Here is an 18,373-nt window from a genome sequence, read left to right as displayed (position 1 = left end):
CCCATGCCCAGAAGATGGCCAACGTGTCCTCCCTCCCATGAACTGACTAAGGTCATAGTATCAGCTTTGCTGACAGATGACCATCTGCCCTCTGCTTAAAAACCTCCAGGGAAGGAGCACTTACCACCTCCCGAGGAAGCCTGTTTTAAGCACTACAGTTACAGTTTATTAAAACGGTCCGTGACCAGTAAAGTTTTAAGCACTGACACTTCTTAGTGGAGCTGTCACCTATAAAACGGGCCAGATTGTCCTGCCCTCCGATGTGCATGAGATGAAACAAGCTAAGGTTGCTTGGTAGCAGCCCCCCCCCCATGCGCTCGGTTCATCCTCAGAGGCAATCTCCCCCTCTCTTTTAATAACCCAATAGGCACAAATTCCTTGAGTCGCACATAGGGTTGCCAGGCCCCTCTTCGCCACTGCCGGGGAGGTTTTTGGGGTGGAGCCTGAGGAGGGCAGGGTTCATTTGGGGAGGGACTTCAACGCCATAGAGTCCAATCGGTCAAAGCGGCCATTTTCTCCAGGTGAACTGATCTCTGTCGGCTGGAGATCAGTTGTAATAGCGGGAGATCTCCCAACTAGTACCTGGAGGTTGGCCACCCTAGTCCCACATCAAGGGCAACTTGCTAGGATCGTAGCAAGTGGCTGGCCGGCTCCCTTCCTACAGCAGCCACCAGATGCAGCGGATGCTGAGGTTAGGGAGAGGTTTGAACTGGCTGCTCAATAGCTGCTTGGGGGGAGGCGGGGAGAAGATTGAGTCTTCTTAGCTCCCTGGTTGTTTCCAGTTGCTCCCGCTGTAGGCTAATAGGAAACCAAACCCTTTTCCCGGAGAGAGATGCTCTTCCCATTTGCCAGTGGGTAGCCCTTGGTTACAGGCAGCAGCTGTCTCTTGGATGCCAGCCTGGCTCTCCCATTGGCCGGGAGGACCAGCCAGGTTCTCCAGCATGCTGATGGGCTGCCCGGTCGCCTTGGCAACAGCAGCATCCAGATCCTCCTGTGAAAGGCAAGGAGAGGTTTCGCAGTCCTGCAACCCTCCTCGGAACAGCCCAAGCCGCGCTTGGAGTGGGGAGCGTTCGAGGGAAACAAAAGGCTGGGCGATCCCAGGCGGTGTGACCCTTTGAGGGTGCTGCAGACAATGCCGGGGCGCAACTGGCCATGTGCACCTCTTGAGTTGCCCTTCGGCATGATCTGTGACGTTACACAGGCTCGTGGGGGGTAGGCGGGTGGGGGGCTGGCAGCGCAGCTACAGCTTTGGAGTGGGAGGGCTGGAAAATTGTCACCCAGCCTAAACACCTTTGTTTGACCACATTCCTTTTAGACAGAACTCCGCCGTGAGCGTATGCAGCAATGATGCGAGAGAACTCCTGAGCATGTATAAAGTGCGTTTCTCCAGTGGCCAAAGCATCTGGGATTATGGGGTGTGGCTCCTGGGCAGGTTGCCTTTGTTCTCGTACCAATAATTTATTAGGGTTTTATGCTTTTGTTTTACTGGTAAACTGCCTGGAGCAGGACTCTAGAGAAGCAGTGTGAAAATCTCTTAAACAAATAACTTAAGTGATGGCAAAGGTAGCTGAAGGAAGAGCTCAGGGGCCAGTCATAACCATGGGGGCGGGGTGAGTGCCCACAAAACTAGGGTTGCCAGGTCCCTCTTCAGCACCGGTGGTAGGTTTTTAGGGTGGAGCCTGAGGAGGGCGGGGTTTGGGGAGGGGGCATGGCTCAGTGGTAGAGCATCTGCTTGGCATGCAGAAGGTCCCAGGTTCAATCCCCGGCACCTCCAATTAAAGGGACTAGGCAGGTAGGTGATAGAATCATAGAGTTGGAAGGGGCCACCAGGGTCATCAAGTCCAATGCCCTGCACAATGCAGGAAATTCACAACTACCTCCCCCCCCCCCACCTAGTGACCAGAAGATGACCAAGATGCCCTCCCAGAAGATGGCCAAGATGCCTTCCCAAGATGATGTGAAAGACCTCTGCATAAGACCCTAGAGAGCAGCTGCCAGTCTGAGTAGACAGTACTGACTTGGATGGACCAAGGGTCTGATTCAGTATAAGGCAGCTTCATGTGTTCGTGTGTGTTCAATGCCATAGAGTCCAATTGTTAAAGCGGCCATTTTCTCCAGGAGAACTGATCTCTATCAGCTGGAGTTCAGTTGTAATAGCAGGAGATCTCCAGCTAGTACCTGGAGGCCGGCAACCCTACTGCAAAACATATATGCCAAAGCAGACGTGAAATGGAAGGGATAACAGCAACGGCTTCTTTTGCTCCAAAGCATAAAAATTATTTCCAGAAATATTTCAAAAATTACATCTTGGCTCTAGCTGGAGCAATTCTCTAGGGCCCCTAGAGATTTGTTTAGGGTTCTCTCCTACTCTGAGCCTAAATGAATTTTCTCCCACAATTTCTTCTCTGCAAATTCCAATTTCAATGCTTTGGTAACGTTTAACATTCATCAATATGTGCGTTTGGCAGTCAACATCGAACATTATTTGCTACCTGAATGTGCAGGGGCGTTATTTTATATTTGATTGTGGGCACACAGTCAATATTTGATAAGGGACACCGACCGGTAATGTTTCATCTTTGACAGTAAACAGCTTAAGCAATTTCATGCATGATGGCAGCCAAAAATCCAAACCATCTACCCAGGGTCAGGCTAGTAAGGACTTGTTCGCATGTGGGGATTAAGAATCTCCTCCAGGCAAACCTGGAAGGAAAACTCTTTGTCAGTTCTTGGACAGCTTAATTCTTTACTTTTTGAGAGCAGAGTTAATATAGCGGTATCGTAAAACTGTTTTATTTGCAAGGGCTTTTGAGGGGCTTTAAGCTGCAGGCACTTTCTCAGGAAAGGGGAGGTTAATGGGAGTTTATGGTATATTGTATGCTTTTAATCTTGGAATTTTTAGCCCCCTGGAGCCACAAAGGAAAAGTGGAGTATACATATTTTAAGAAATAAGAGAGAATGAACTGTGATTTGGGATGCCGCTGGTTCAACTTTTGCATCCACTATAAAGCACAAGGTCTTAAGGCAACTGTGCTCTCACCCCGCCACTGGTAGTCTGCAATATTGAGGAACAACACTAGTTTATTGTACAAAGCTGTTGTTCAGATTACCATGACAATGTAAGAGAAGCTTCTTAAACAGCGGAAGTGCTACAGAAGTGCTCAGGTATTTTCTTGTGAAGCACCAGTATGCCACAAAGGGGCATTTTATGGGCTGGTACAATTTCCTTGTACACTAGTAACTTTTCTGGTTTTATTTCCAAGGCTGAAAAGCAACCCAAGAGCTAGGGTAGCCAGGTCCCTCTTTGCTACCGGTGGAAGGTTTTTGGGGTGGAGCCTGAGGAGGCCAGGGTTTAGGGAGGGGAGGGAATCGATGCCATAGAGTCCAATTGCCAAAGCAGCCATTTTCTCCAGGTGAACTGATCTCTATTGGCTGGAGATCAGTTGTAATAGCAGGAGATCTCCAGCTAGTACCTGAAGAGCCCCAAGGCCAAACTTCATTTCCAAATCCTTTTCTGCTCTTCGCTTTGGTTTTATGTTATCAGGCTTTTATGTTGCTAATTTTTGTAATCTTTGTTCCTTTTTTTCTGCTTTGACTGCCAGGGTTGTTTGATTCTATGGTAGTGGTTTTTAACCTGCAGCTGTTTGCTGTTTTATTGATGGCTTTGTTGCTGATTTTGGTAGACTTTTTTGTTGTTCTGTAAACTGTCTTGGATTAAGAGCACTGGGTAAAAGATAATTAGTTAACAATTTCAAGGGTTAAGCAAGTGTGGGGTAGTGGTTAAGAGTGGTGGACTCTAATTTAGAGAACTGGGTTTGATTCCCCACTCCTCCACATGAAGCCTGCTAGGTGACCTTGGGCTACTCACAGTTCTCTCAGAACTCTCTCAGCCCCACCTACCTTACAAGGTGTCTGTTGTGGGGAGAGGAAGGGAAGGAGATTGTAAGCTGGTTTGAGTCTCCTTCAAGATAGAGAAAATCAGAGTATAAAAACCAACTCTTCTTCTTCAAACTATAATAATTTGGCCATTAGCTGTGAATTGTGGGCACTGTTCTTTGCTGGGAAAAACCTGCCCTGCCTTGGGTAATTAAGCAGAAGACATTCCATTTAGCACTGTCTGGTCCTTTTTATGTGGACAGTTACCTCTTGTTATCCCTGTTTGATACTAACAGTATCCCACAGGTGTTATATGGGTCACTGCATGTAGTTTGGGCCTATGCCCAGCCTGTTAAAATCAGGCTGGGCTAAGGCAAAGGTCCAATGGATGAAGACCATCAATGCATCCACCAGAAAAGGTCTTTCCACCGCCTCTGAAAGAAGCTAGTGCAGCTTACACTGAAAAAAACCATATTTGTAAAGACTGTCTCCAATTATAGGCGTTTCCAACTTGCTTGAGGGGGGCGTTTAGGAACAAGGACTGAGTGACGGCAGAACACCTCCAGAATTTTCGGGATGATTCATCTGCACTTGACCCTTTACACTCTGGTTTCAGGCCCAATTATGGGACAGAAACAGTGCTAATAACTCTATTAAATGATCTTCATCTGCAGCTGGATAAAGTGTTCCTATTATTTTTGCTTGATCTGTTGGCTGCCTTCAATACCGTTGATCACTCAGCTCTATTTAACATATGTTGAGTCTGAAGAGGCACTTACTGGAAGGGTGCTTAAATGACTTGTCTATTTGTTTTTTAAATCTCACTGTGTCCAGAAGGTCTTCATCGAGGACTCAGAATTTGCTGCTTGGGATTTAACCTTCATGGTTGTACAAAGCTTTATGTTGTCACCTTGTCCGAAGGTTTGGTGTTAGGTATCCTCAACATTCTGATGTAAACCAGCTATCTTTCTCCTTTCTAAAGCCCCCAGAAACAGCTATCTCTTAAGCTACTGTCTGGCTGTCATGGTTAAGTGACCGAGGGAGAACAAGTTGAAACTGAATCCAGATAAGACGGAACTGTTACTGGCTGGGAAAGTGGAGGTCTTGGAGAGGATTGGGTTTTTCACCTTGGATGGGGTGAGCTTCACTATGACAGACTCAATTAAAACCTTGTTGGGTTTTAGAGAAGCTAGTGTGTTTGTAAAGTGCAATCAAGTCGTAGCTGACTTGTGGCGACCCCATAGGGTTTTCAAGGCAAGAGACTAACAGAGGCGGTTTATCATTGCCTGCCTCTGCGTGGCAACCCTGAACTTATGCCAGGCTTGGTACTTTTACATCATTGCCTACCTATTTGCAAGTTCATCATGCAGTCTGTGTGTCAGATTAAAGAAGGGTTGGTTTTTATATGCCGACTTCCTCTACCTTTTTAAAGGAGAATCAAACCAGCTTACAATCTCCTTCCCTTCCTCTCCCCACAACAGACATCCTGTGAGGTAGGTGGGGCTCCAGCAAGAGCCCTAACAGAACTGTGACTAGCCCAAGGTCACCCAGCTGGCTCCACGTTGGGGGAGTGGGGAAACCAACCCGGTTCGCCAGATTAGAATCTGCTGCTCATGTGGAGTGGGGAATCAAACCCGGTTCTCCAGATTAGAGTCCACCACTCCTAACTGCTCCCACTCAAGCTCTTGATCCATACACAATAGGTGATTAGCACAACCAAACTCAAACCAAGAATCATCAGCTTCTAAGGCTTAGTGAAATACTGCAAGAGCTGCAGGCTGGTGAGATTGCCAGACTCATTGGCCTCCCTGGGTGTCCTTTTCCCATCCCCATATGGAGAAGGGTAGGCACTGCAAATACTTGACCTGAAAAAAACCTTTGTTGTCCAAGAAGGTAGCTCCCCAAGCGTATTAGGCAGAAGTACATAACTGCTAGGCAACCCTCCATCATTTCTGGACACCGCTGCATCTGAACCCCCTCTACACACCCCTCCAAGTTTGCAACTGCCATTGATGGGGCCATCAGAAGGACCACAGGAAGTAACCAGGCAAACACACCATGCCTTGATCCAACTTGGATGAGAATCCCCTTCCGAAGCAGCATTTTGTATTCGTTTGTAATTGTCTGTATCGAGTTTCCTTTCATCTGAGTGTCAATATGTGGCTGAAAGGCAGGATGAAAATTAAAGCAAAGAGAATTTAGTGTTCCGCAGCTGAAGTTGAAGAGGCAGCGGAAATCCAGTTTGAATTGCCAAGAGAGTGAGTTGGGCCCGCAGAATGTAAAAAAGTATAATTCGAAATTGGGAGAGTAATGGGGCAGACTGCCTGACAAGATCTTCAGCGTGCTCCACTACTATTTCCTACAAGGAGCACTTCCTTCAGTACTCCTTGTATACTTTTGTCACCTAATGGTGTCCCCACCTGCACCTGATTTCCAGCTGCTGCTTCTCAGCTGCCCACTTTAACTGTGTTATGAGACATCCCCCCCCCCCCATTACAGGTCGGTGGGAAGCTCATTCTCTGTGCATCCAGCTACGTCCAACATGACAGACATCATTCCCTGGCTTATTTAACAAGGCCCGGCTGTACTGTGGTGTCCTCCCCGAATGCTACAAGCAGGAAGAGCGAGCTGTGGCACAAAGACTCCCCCTGCAGCCCAACCCAGAAACAGCAGCCCATCACTTGAAAGAGGAATTTTGACATTTTAGGAGTTGCTGTGCTTAGAACCAAAAGGCAGCAAAAATAAAAAATTCATGCCGTACAAAGGGAACCGAGCAGAAATCACGGCAGCTATGACCAGAACTAATTCCTCAGCTCGCCTCTACATCTTGTGCAGTAACACAGTTACACGTTCAGCAGCTCCTGTTACAGCCTCAGGTTTTTGCAGCCGCTTTACACAGACGCAACTCTGAATCGATCTTCTGATAGCAGACTGACTGGACTTATTTGTGGAGCGCAATTTTTGTTCATTTCCTTGCATTGTATGAGTTTGTCTTACCATAATCTTTGTATAAATGCTTTATTGTACATTTGTGTCCCTTCTCTTACATTAGCTCTGGTCATAGCTGCTGTGCTTAGAACCAAGGCTTGAAGTGTTTCCTCTTGGTTGCCCCCTCCCTGATCCCAGAAATCATGGCAAGGAACAGTTAATTTTTTAAAAAAACACAGAGCAAGGAACAGGGGTGTAAGAAAGTGGGTTCTGGCTTTAACACAGTGCTTCTTTACTTCCATCCCTTCCTCAAAACCCATCTTTTCCTGAAAGCTCTAGCCCAAACCCTCCCTACTACCTTCATGTACAATTGAAACAGTATGTTAGTCCACATAACTCTGATGATTCACATTCATTCCTTGATGCTTTCACATTGCCTATCCTTCATGATAGTCCCTCCAGGATTATTTGACTCTTGTTTTAATCCTTGCAGTGTGGCTTCAACCTTGATAAGGCAGGGGGGAAATAGCCTATTCCTTTGACACCCTGGGCATCGGATACCTCCTCTCAATTACGAATGCAGATTTTAAAGCACCTGTACGGATGCATTATCATTTTTGGCTCATTCTTGGTGTCTTTATATATTAAAATAATTTTTTATACATTGGCGACCTATACATTAAAACATGGTTTCCACGTAATTGCACTGCAAACTGTCAGGACAATATCTGAAGCAGTCTGCCCCATTAATTTAAACACAGTGCCATTTCCCAATGCCAGAAGTCACTACAAACTGTGCAGATGGGAATTCTCTCTCTCCTCAGAGGACTAGAAGAACATTCTTTAACCAAAAAGAGAGGCTTGCTGACAATGTAAGTATTGCTCCTCAGAAGCTTTGGGAACCAAAAATAGGGGCAGTCCCACCAACAGAACAGAGCAACCATGGACAAAGCCAGCAAAATCCACCTATATGAGGGGAAAGGAAAACAGACTTAAATCCTCTTCCCCCCCCCCCCCGAGAGGTAGTGCTGAACACATATAAGATCTGAAAACATGGAGCTGCCTTATACTGAATCAGACCCTTGGTCTGTCAAGGTCAGTATTGTCTACTCAGACCAGCAGCGGCTCTCCAGGGTCTCAGGCAGAGGTCTTTTCCATCACCTACTTGCCTTGTTCCTTTAACTGGAGATGTTGGGGATTGAACCTGGGATGTTCTGCATGCCAAGCAGATGCTCTACCCCTCCCCCTGAAAGCTACAGAGATGACACCTGGTATCCAAAGCACCATGCTCAGTTTTGACACTTAAAATACAATTAATGTCAAAATGCAATTAGATGTGGGAGATTAAAGGCACCCAAGCACTTGATCCAGACACAATAGGTGATTGACAAAACCAAACCAACGATCATCCACTTCTCAGGCAAAGTGAAATACTTGTTTTAAAACCATAACCAGTGTTTAGAGACTCGTTTTCTGCCACATTCGGGACCACCAGCAACAGTCAAAATCATTTTGAAATAGCTATGGTTTGTCGTGTGAGTGATCTGTGGCCACAGTCCAAGCATAAAGAGAAGATCCCATCCAGGGCGGGCTTGTACTGGATACTGCACAGGCCCCTCAAAGAGACATTTTCTGCAAAGGCCCCTGCGAACACTTTGGGGCAGAAGAAAGTGCTCTTTTTTTTCAGTCCCAGGGTGGCATTGTGTGATCCTCAGAAAGTTTGTCTTCTTCTGTGATGGGCACACCAGCGGCTGTCCAGCAAGCCATTCCTTTTGCCCCTCGCTCATCTGGAGCCCAAGAAAAAGGCCAAAGCAGAAACGAAGGCCAGAATAGCCACCATCTCCTTCAGACTGTCCGGGTTCCACCACTGATCCTTCTCCTTGCGCTTCTTCAGCTCCTGCCGCCTCTCGCGGATGAGACGCTCCCGCTCCAGCTGGTCGCCGTAGTGCTCCCGGTAGAACTTGTCGAAGTCGAAGATGGGCTTGTTGGGATGGTGCCGGGGGGCGGAGGTGGCCGTGAAGCTCTGAGTCCTCCTCGGAGGCGGGCTCGAGGGGGCCTCCGTGCCCGAGGGCTTGCCGGCCGTGCGGACGTCCCGGCGGCTGAGGATGCCGCGGTCGTACTTCCTCCGGAGGGCCACGCTGCCCAGCACCAGGTAGGCCTCGTTGATGCGGGTGAAGAGCTCGGCCGCCTCCTCGCTGCCGGAGTTGCGGTCCGGGTGGTAAAGGAAGGACTGCTTGTAGTAGGCCGCCTTGATCTGGGCCTGCGTGGCGGTCGCCGGCACCCCCAGCAGCTCGTACAGGCCCGAGGGGGAGCCAGGCCGCTCCCCGGCCGCGTACGAGCCACCCCCAGAAAACCCGCGGAGGGCTACGCTCCGGAGGGCCCAGGGGAAGGGAGGAGCCGCCAGGCCCCCTCGGGCCAAGGCCATGGGCAGCCCCGGCGGCCCCTTCAACGGCCCCCCGCGGCCCCTTCAGTCCTGACCTCCGCCATGTTGGATCAGTCTTTTCCGCCGGCCGGCGACAGCTGTCGGGCGGGCAACCAATAGGAAGCGCTTCCGGGCCGGGTCAGGAGGCGGGGCCGGACCCAGCATTGGGCCAGGGCCGGACGGACGCCGCGCTACGCCAATGGCAATCAAGGCCAACGGGTCGCCGCGCGCCCCGAGGCGACGGGCGGGGGATGACGTCTGCAGCGGCGGTTGGCGCGTGTGGATGACGTGAAAGGCTCACGATGGCGGGCAGCGGGAAGCGGCCGGAGCATCGCGGGCCGCCGGAGTTGGTGGGTGAAAGGATGGAGGCTGGGCTCACAGGGGAGGGGGGAAGCGGTGAGACTCATGGTAACCACATGGAACCTCCATGTTCAGAGGCAGTTTGCCTCTGAATGTGATCGTGTCAAGGCATGAAACGGGCGGGGATGTTGACTTCGTGCCCTCCCGCGTGGCTTCTGTTGCTGTCCATAGTTGGACCACGTGGACTGACTTAGCTAGACAGGGCTTATATTGGTTCTTGTAGGTTATCCGGGCTGTGTGACCGTGACGCACGGTCACACAGCCCGGATAACCTACAAGAACCAATGAACTCTGACCGTGAAAGCCTTCGACAGTGCTTATATTCTTCCTAAAATTCTCCCATTCTGTTTCCTTCTCCAGTTCTACGATGAGGCTGAAGCCCGGAAATACACACACAAGTAATACAGCTTTGATGATTGGAGAAGCCCCTGGTTGCCTTGTTTAACTTTTAACAAAAGCTTGCATGCCTCTCTTTTTTTTTGGTTCAGTTAAGCCTAGGTAGTTTTGCTGTGCATTGATTGTAAATGTGCAGAGAGGACAGTTATAAACATGGGTGTCTGATAAAGTTTTTCCAGGTACTGCGCTTTTTAAATTTAGCATGTGTGGCAGCTGGGCTTGCCTCAGTATGGCGTGGTGGAAGAGTGTTTGAGGTGAATAGCTGGGTGCAAGTGTTGCCATCCAGAAGCATGGTATTCCCTGGGTTGGGAGAACACAGGAAAGGTTCTGTCAGGAGGGAAACGGCTTAAAAAGGGGAGAAGTGGTTTGTTATGAATACTTGTTGGGAGAGTACAGAGGAACTGTGTACTGTGGAGACCTCACAATTCAGCTAGGAATTCTACCTGTCCAAAGCTGGGCCTTGTGGACTCCACCTGCCCCTTAATAGTCACTTGTGACAAAACAGAAAAGAACCAACATGGTACTGCTTGATTGCCTGAGGCACGTTGTTTGCTACGGGTTATAGGTTTATAAGTTACAGGTAAAGTTTGGAATGTGTACTCCTCCTGTTGGAGTTGTAGAGCAAATTGGGCTTTTTAAGCTCATGACAGGGAAGTTTCCTGCATCTTGTGCCCCAACATCTATACCAGAATGTCCTTCAAACGTTGCTATGATCACCCCCCACCTGTTTCTGCCCTTTAGCTCTCGGATGATTGAGATCCAGTCGCAGATGTCAGAACGAGCTGTGGAGCTCTTGGGTCTCCCAGAGGACTGTCCCTGTTTCTTGCTGGATGTGGGGTAAGCTAGCTGCATGTGACTGCAAGGGTGTTCATTCTTCCTTTTCTTTCACTTTCTGGGATGTTCTGTTTCCAGGGGGCTGACAAAGCTATAGCCTGAGCTCCTTAGGATTGCAATTTTGCCTTTTCGAGTGGTGCAGAGTAAATTGTTCTGGGGGATGTAGCATGAGTTGTTCTTGGGGAACAAACGTGTGCTTTGTGTTGGGGCTGAGGAACAGGATTGAGGACTGAGTTGGCATCTCTGTTGAGCTTCAAATATTTTTGCTAGAAAGTTGATCTTGCAGATCCAGTTTTGTGTGGGTATTGTTTTTGAGTCACATTATGAGAAGACAAGAGTCACTGGAAAAGACAGTCATGCTAGGAAAAGTTGAGGGCAGCAGGAAAAGAGGAAGGCCCAACAAGAGATGGATTGACTCAATAAAGGAAGACATGGTCCTCAATTTACAAGATCTGAGCAAGGCTGACAAAGATAGGACATTTTGGAGGACTTTGATTCATAGGGTTGCCATGAGTCGGAAGCAACTTGACGGCACTTAACACTCACACACACATTGTTTTTGAGGGTTTTTTTTTAATGGAGGGGGTGATACAAAAGCACTGTAAACAACAGTTTGCTTACTAAGGTGTTTGAGATGACCAGATTTCATGAATCAAGGAACAATATGCCAGGTGTCCTGATATCCCTGTGGTCTTGAGTGATCTGCTTGTCTGGCTGCTGATCAGAGACTAGCAAATTGGTATCCTGCTTATTTCTTGTTTTTGTTCTCATCAGCTGCGGCTCTGGTTTGAGTGGGGATTACATCTCTGAGGAGGGACATTGTTGGGTTGGCATGGACATTAGCCCTGCTATGCTTGGTGAGTGTCTCCTGTTCCATCCATCAGGCATGAACCTTCTCGCTTTGAACAGGGGTGGGGTCATGGCTAGGTCAGGAATTGCAAGCCTCCTTCGTTCCTTCCTCTGAACAGATGTGGCCGTCGAGAGAGAAGTAGAGGGGGACCTGATGCTGGCAGATATGGGCCAAGGGATTCCCTTCAGGCCTGGGACCTTTGACGGCTGCATCAGGTAGGAATGTGCTGTGTGCTTGCTTGCAAGATCGAGCAGCCACACCTCAGCCATAATGTGAGATTCTTGGCATGAGAAACCCCATGAGGAAGGCTGCTTGACTCTCCTATGTTCTCTGCTAGCATTTCTGCAGTGCAGTGGCTCTGCAACGCTGACAAGAAGACACACAGCCCTCCGAAACGACTGTATCGGTTCTTCTCTACTCTTTATACTGCGCTGGTAAGTGCAGCCTTCTATCGCCTCACCCCACTGCCGTTCTTTGGAAGCATTACCGAGGGGGGAAAGGTGTGTGGATCATCACAGCAGTGGATTGTACAGCACTGAGGAAGGGTGCAGATGAGCAAGTTGGGACTTTGGGCGTCATATCCATTGTAATTACAGTGCTGCTTCCTTCCCTAGCAAAAATCAAACAAAACAACCCCAGGCTTTGAAAACTTGCTTAATTTTTGCTAATATAGATTGGTAAGTTTTCATAGCCTGGGGTTATTTTGTTTGTTTTTGGTTTCACTGTATACAACACTTGTTTTCCTTCCCTAGCAAGTCAGTCCAGGGCTCCTGGGCCAGACGTAGCCTGCACTGTCTGAACCACACTGAGTCCCATGAAGGTCCTTTCGCAAAAGGGTGTCTAATTTGTGTTTTTCTCCTCTATCGATATCACAGCTAGTCTGATGTGTCAGGTTGAGATCCGCAGCCAGAATGCTGGCAGATCGTAACTGACCTTTCTGTTTCTAGGCCCGAGGAGCCCGAGCCGTTTTGCAGCTTTATCCAGAAAATGCTCAGCAGGTGTGTCTCACTGTGGAGGGGTGTGATACTAGGTGCAGCCTTCTTTCTCGGTTGTGATGGAGCCATTTGCTGAAGCGTGCAGAGATGGGTGCTGCTGTTGTCTTCTGCTTGCTCCCTGGGGGTGGGGGGATGGTGATCAGACCAACTAAGTCTGCCTTTGATTCTTTTATGTAGCTGGAAATCCTGTGCTCTTAAGAAGTCGAGTCAGGCTTCCTTCACATGAGCAGTTAGCACTGAGATTGTCCTTTAGAGCACGGTTAGGACAGCATACCTTAAGAGAAAGTATAGCCAGGCATCTTTCCACAAGAACAACAAGAAGAGTTGGTTTTTATACGCCGACTTTCTCTACCACTTAAGGGAGACCCAAACTGGCTTACAATCACCTTCCCCTCCCCACAACAGACACTCTGTGAGGTAGGTGGGGCTGAGAGAGCTCTAACAGAGCTGTAACTTGCCCAAGGTGACCCAGCTGGCTTCACGTGTAGGAGTGGGGAAACCAATCCAGTTCACCAGATTAGCCTCCGCCACTCGTATGGAGGAGTGGGGAGTCAAACCTGGTTCTCCAGATCAGAGACTACCTCTCTTAACCACTACACCGTGTTAACAAGGTGTATTGCCTTCAGGAAAACAAGGTTTGGCCTTCACCTTCCTAGGGAGGGGACTCTCTGGGGAGCATGACTGAGACAGCCTAGGGAAATAGCCGGTGGGAGGGGGACAGGTAGGGGAAAAAACCTGAGCTGCTGTGGCTGAGAACTTCCTGGTTAGTTGTGTATGAATTTGATCATTTCTTTTGCTCTGCAGTAACTGAATCAGTGGCGTGCTGCTCCACAGCAGGAATGCCAAAGACACTCAAAGGGCAGACAGCAAGGGAAGTTGCGTGCCCGAGGCGCAAGTGGTCTGGTTATGGGAAGAAGCCGAGTTTTAAGTGGTACGACTGTGCTGCTGAACTAAGAAGGAAGGACTGTGGCTCAGTGGCAGAATACCTTCTTTACACGCAGCAAGTCCTAGGTTCAATCCCCAGTATGTCCAGTTAGTCTGTAGGTAGCAGATTTCAAGGGATGTCATGTCACTGCCCAAGCTCTTGGGGAGTTGACAGTATTGAATAAACAGACTGAAGTCAGTTTTATGCTTTGACTCACTGGAGTATTTTTTTCCCTCCTACTAGCTGGAACTCATCACCACCCAGGCCATGAAAGCAGGCTTCACTGGCGGCATGGTGGTGGATTATCCCAACAGTGCCAAAGCCAAGAAGTAAGTCCCGGGGGTGGTGGTGCCTGGACTCCTTGTTTCTGAGAGAGGTAACCTTGAGCCCTTTGAGATGTGCAGCCAGAGACTTGTACGCCCAGGAAGAAGAGTTGGTTTTCATATGCCGACTTTCTCTGCCACTTAAGGGAGACTTAAACAGGCTTACAATCACCTTCCCTCCCCCTCCCCACAACAGACACCCTGTGAGGTAGGATAGGGCTGAGAGAGTGTGACTAGCCTAAGGTCACCCAGCTGGCTTCATGTGTAGGAGTGGGGAAACAAATCCAGTTCACCAGATTAGCCTCTGCCGCTAAGAGAGACTACGCATTTGGAAACCCAGAAAAAGGGAGGCCAAACCTCAAAAAGGTGATGGGAATTGATATTTCTTAATTGAAGCGCTTCAAGGCTTCGAATGCTTCAAATAAGAAGTATTCTTTTATTTATTTCCTTTATTTTCATTTAAGCTCGTGGAGTAACAGGTCATGGGCAAAGCAAACTCAATAAATTCTGTAATACAGAAATAACCAGACATACAAAAATACAAAATCTAAGGCATACAGTTAAAATGAAGTATCATTAAAAGCCATAGATTAAAATCTTGCCACAGTGAGGGTTACATTTGGATCAGTGTCAGCCGATAGGTTAAGTATCAATTTTCCCAAATCCCCCTTTTGAGGTTTGGCCCTTTTCTGTTGTTAACAAAGGCTTCTGTTTCTCAATTTGACCTTTCGCTTTCTCCTCCAGGTTCTTTCTATGTCTCTTTGTTGGTCCAAGTGACGTTTTGCCAAAGGTAATGGAATCTGTTGGGGTTGGGGCAGCGGGGGAGGTACCAGGGCAAGAGGCTGGCTGGGCTTCCTTTGGCAGGCCTTGGGGTGTGCTGGTGCCTTTTTGAAAGGACAATGTGGGGAGGGAAGAGTTAAGACACTCCCGTTGTGCCAGGGAGATCCACCCCATTATGCCCTTCTGAACAATTAGAAGAAGGAGGTTGGTTTTTCTCTGCCGACTTTCTCTGCCACTTAAGGCAGACTCAAACCGGCTTACAATCACCTTCCCTTCCCCTCCCCACAACAGACAACCCTGTGAGGTGGGTGGGGCTGAGAGAGCTGTGACTAGCCCAAGGTCACCCAGCTGGCTTCACATGTAGGAGCGTGGAAACAAATCCAGTTCACCAGATTAGCCTCCGCCGCTCATGTGGAGGAGCGGGGAATCAAACCCGGTTCTCCAGATCAGACTCTACCGCTCCAAACCAAATTAGAAGATCTCTATGGCTGCTCTGGATTGCCCTGTCTCCAGTGCCTTGCCAACCCTGCTACTTGAATCTCTTCCAGCGTGGGGGTTTGTGACCAATGCCAGCGTGACAAAAGCGTATTCTGTGGGGTTTATTGTCAAGATACTAGGACCCTTCCTTCCTGCTTGGAATTGTTTCAATTTGTTTAGCGTTGGTTAATTTCCAGTCCTCGATCGCAAAGAATTGTGGGCACCTCCTGTGGACCCAGAATACCCACAGCCTCTGTCCCTTGGTGAAAAGCGCTCGTGGGTCTGTCATCTTCTGTTTGTCATCCTCCTGTGCTATGGAGGGACCTGGAGCCGCTCCTACAGCAGGCAAATTAACTTTGTGCTTTTTCAGGGTCTAGGTACTGAGTGCAACGACGAAAAGCAGGCACAGGCAGAATTCGTTCGTGAAAGGTACCGAGCAGGGAGGCAGGAGACATGCTGATGGGGTTGAATGGGGGGTCTGTAACTGAGGGGGGCAGGGGAGCCAAGGGTCACATGAACACATGGAGCTGTCTTATACCGAATGAGACCCTTGGTCCATCAAAGTCAGTACTGTCTACTCAGACCAGCAGCGGCTCTCCAGGGTCTCAAATCAGCTCTCGGGTCTTTCACATCACCTACTTGCCTAGTCCCTTTAACTGGAGATGCCGGGGATTGAACCTGAGACCTTCTGCATGCCAGGCAGATGCTCTACCACTCAGCCACAGCCTCTCCCCTAAAATGTTGAATTATTTAACACACATGAAGCTGCCTTATACTGAATGAGACCCTTGGTTCATCAAAGTCAGTATTGTCTATTCAGACGGGCAGCGGCTCTCCAGGGTCTCAGACAGGGGTCTTTCACATCACCTACTTGCCTAGTCCCTTTAACTGGAGATGGCGAGGATTGAACCTGGGACCTTCTGCATGCCAGGCAGAGGCTCTACCACTGAGCCACAGCCCCTCCAGATCACTTTATTTCAGCAAACAAAACCCCGTTCAGCCAGGCGAACGCACATTTTGCCAGGGGACTAGGTAAGGCCAGAAGCCATCCGTCCAGTTCCCACCAGGGGGTACACAAGAACCTTGTGGTCAAGATCTAGCTGAAAGGCTCCCCCGGGAAACTAGACTGAGGCTGTTCCTCAGAGAGGAGCATGGATGGATCCGGGTACAATTTGCACTGTTGGCAGTGAAATGTTTGGTCTGGGCTAAGTCATGTGCCCTTAGCCTCTGTGCCTCACCCTGAAATGGGAAAGATGATGGTTCTCCCCACTCCCCCCCAGTCAGCCATGAAGGCCTCATGCCTGCAGCCACCTCCACCAATGAGCCACGTCTCCCCCCTGGAAGCAGCCAAGGGCACCGAACACACCCCGTGCCGCTTGAGGGGGAGACGGACAGCAACAGCAAGAGGACCGTCGTCATGGCTACCAGCAGCTCTGGGTTGTCATGTTTTCCTGCCTCATACACTCCTGTAGAGGAAAGGCCCTGTCATAACCTCTAGAAGTGGGTCAGTAGTGCTCACAACAGCCCTGAGAGCCAGTGTGGCATAGTGGTTAAGAGCGGTGGACTGTAATCTGGAGAACTGAGTTTGATTCCCCACTCCTCCACATGAGCGGCAGACTCTAATCTGGAGAACCAGGTTCGATTCCCCACTCTTCCACCTGAAGCCTGCTGGGTAACCTTGGGCTAGTCACAGTTCTCAGAACTCTCTCAGGCCCACCTACCTCACAAGGTGTCGGTTTTTTTGGGGTGGGGAGGCAAGTGTAAGCTGCTTGGAGACTCTTTAAGGGAGAGAAAAGTGGCGTATAAAAACCAACTCTTCTGTTTGGTCAGCCATTTATCCCCATATGAGAAACAAGAAGAGTTGGTTCTTATATGTCGACTTTCTCTACCACTTAAGGAAGAATCCAACTGGCTTACAATCACCTTCCCTTCCCCTCCCCACAACAGACACCCTGTGAGGTAGGTGGGGCTGAGAGCTGTTACTGAGAGAGCTGTGACTAGCCTAAGGCCACCCAGCTAGCTTCATGTGGAGGAGTGGGGAATCAAACTTGGTTCTCCAGATTAGAGTCCACCACTCCAAAGCGCCACTCTTAACCACTACACCACGCTGGCTCCACAAAAGGCTGAGGGGGTGGCCCGGTAAGACTAGGGCTGAACCAGATCCGACACTGTCTTCCTCCTTACGACACTCTCTCTCTTCCCAGAATACGATTTAAGAATGCCAAAGGGCAGTCTGTGAAGAAAAGCCGGGATTGGGTGCTGGAGAAGAAAGAGCGGCGGCGGCGGCAGGGCAGGTGAGTACCGACACCTGCTCCAGGGAACATCCAGCCGGCCCCACCCACCCCTTCTGCCAAGTCCTGCATTTTGCCTTCTCCCTTCTGAAAACCCCTCTCTCTCTCGTTTATTCACCCACAGGCAAGTGCGGGCGGACACCAGGTACACAGGCCGAAAGCGGCGGCCTCATTTCTGACCTCCCGTCTCACCTTTTGGACCGCTTCCGTTCTGTCGACCATGGTACCCATCGCCGTGGCCTCTTACCTGGGAAGGTGCTAGCCGAGGCCCTGCATCTGAGCTTGTACCTGAGCCCATCCCCTGACTGGTCCTAGTCTTCTTGGACCCCAGCGAGCGAGGGCCATTTAGAGAGACAGGCTGGTCCCCACTGACTTTGCCTCGCTTTCATCTTGGCCTGCTGCAGGCCTGCTTTCCTAAGCCCTTCTCTAGCAGGGCCGGGGGAGTTCCAGCTTGGTTCCCCCCTCAAGTTAGCTCAGCTGTCGAGCCATGGCAGCAAAGGTTGCAGTCCTGCTGGTTTTCTCAGTGTGCTGCAGGGGTGGGGAGCCATTTAAAAAGACATTGGAGAACCTGATGGTAAAGAAGTCCCAAAAAGAAGGATGGAAAAGATTAAAACGGTTGACTCAATGGCTGTCGTCTTGCAAATCACTAAAACTGGCTGTCTTTCCTTATACGTTGAGGAATTCCTGCGCAACCTATGGGGTGGTGACGGTAGAATCCTGCACGCCTGTGGTTTGCCTCGCTTATCTTAGCCCCCACTCTTTATGACACCCACAGGAGAGATTTTTAATCTTGAGAGCTTCATTAGCAAAGACCCTTGTTCTTCTCCTCTGCCTCAGGCCATGCTGTGATTTTTTTTTTCTGGGGCAGGAGGAAACTCGCAGAATGTTCATTGTCAGGAATTCTGCAACTGTATTT

The 18,373-nt window shown here is 49.4% G+C and overlaps 2 protein-coding genes across 2 annotated transcripts; one reads left to right on the top strand and one right to left on the bottom strand.

The window, feature by feature from the left end:
• Positions 1-8,587: 8,587 nt before the first annotated feature.
• Positions 8,588-9,229, bottom strand: DNAJC30 (DnaJ heat shock protein family (Hsp40) member C30). Its single transcript, XM_056865108.1, has one exon. The coding sequence runs from the start codon at positions 9,227-9,229 to the stop codon at positions 8,588-8,590; it is 642 nt and encodes a 213-aa protein (XP_056721086.1).
• Positions 9,230-9,528: 299 nt separating this feature from the next.
• On the top strand, positions 9,529-17,664 carry BUD23 (BUD23 rRNA methyltransferase and ribosome maturation factor). Its single transcript, XM_056865109.1, has 12 exons — positions 9,529-9,576; positions 9,947-9,984; positions 10,724-10,819; positions 11,591-11,673; positions 11,785-11,881; positions 12,004-12,100; positions 12,614-12,664; positions 13,830-13,915; positions 14,654-14,699; positions 15,537-15,595; positions 17,371-17,460; positions 17,582-17,664. Exons 1-12 carry the CDS (start codon positions 9,529-9,531, stop codon positions 17,634-17,636), a joined length of 846 nt encoding a protein of 281 aa, XP_056721087.1. The 3' UTR covers positions 17,637-17,664.
• Positions 17,665-18,373: the final 709 nt, after the last annotated feature.

Source organism: Euleptes europaea, chromosome 19 (genome assembly GCF_029931775.1).
Source record: "Euleptes europaea isolate rEulEur1 chromosome 19, rEulEur1.hap1, whole genome shotgun sequence".
Lineage (NCBI taxonomy): Eukaryota > Metazoa > Chordata > Lepidosauria > Squamata > Sphaerodactylidae > Euleptes > Euleptes europaea.
Note: the sequence above shows the minus strand (reverse complement) of the source record. Positions and strands in the feature narration are given on the sequence as shown.

Bases quoted from the DNA above. Each gene is read 5' to 3' on its own strand.
- BUD23 (XM_056865109.1), top strand. From the start codon at position 9,529: ATGGCGGGCAGCGGGAAGCGGCCGGAGCATCGCGGGCCGCCGGAGTTG. The intron at 12,101-12,613 runs GTAAGTGCAGCC...TTCTGTTTCTAG, and splicing joins CTACTCTTTATACTGCGCTG to GCCCGAGGAGCCCGAGCCGT. The intron at 15,596-17,370 runs GTACCGAGCAGG...CTCTCTTCCCAG, and splicing joins GCAGAATTCGTTCGTGAAAG to AATACGATTTAAGAATGCCA.
- DNAJC30 (XM_056865108.1), bottom strand. From the start codon at position 9,229: ATGGCCTTGGCCCGAGGGGGCCTGGCGGCTCCTCCCTTCCCCTGGGCC.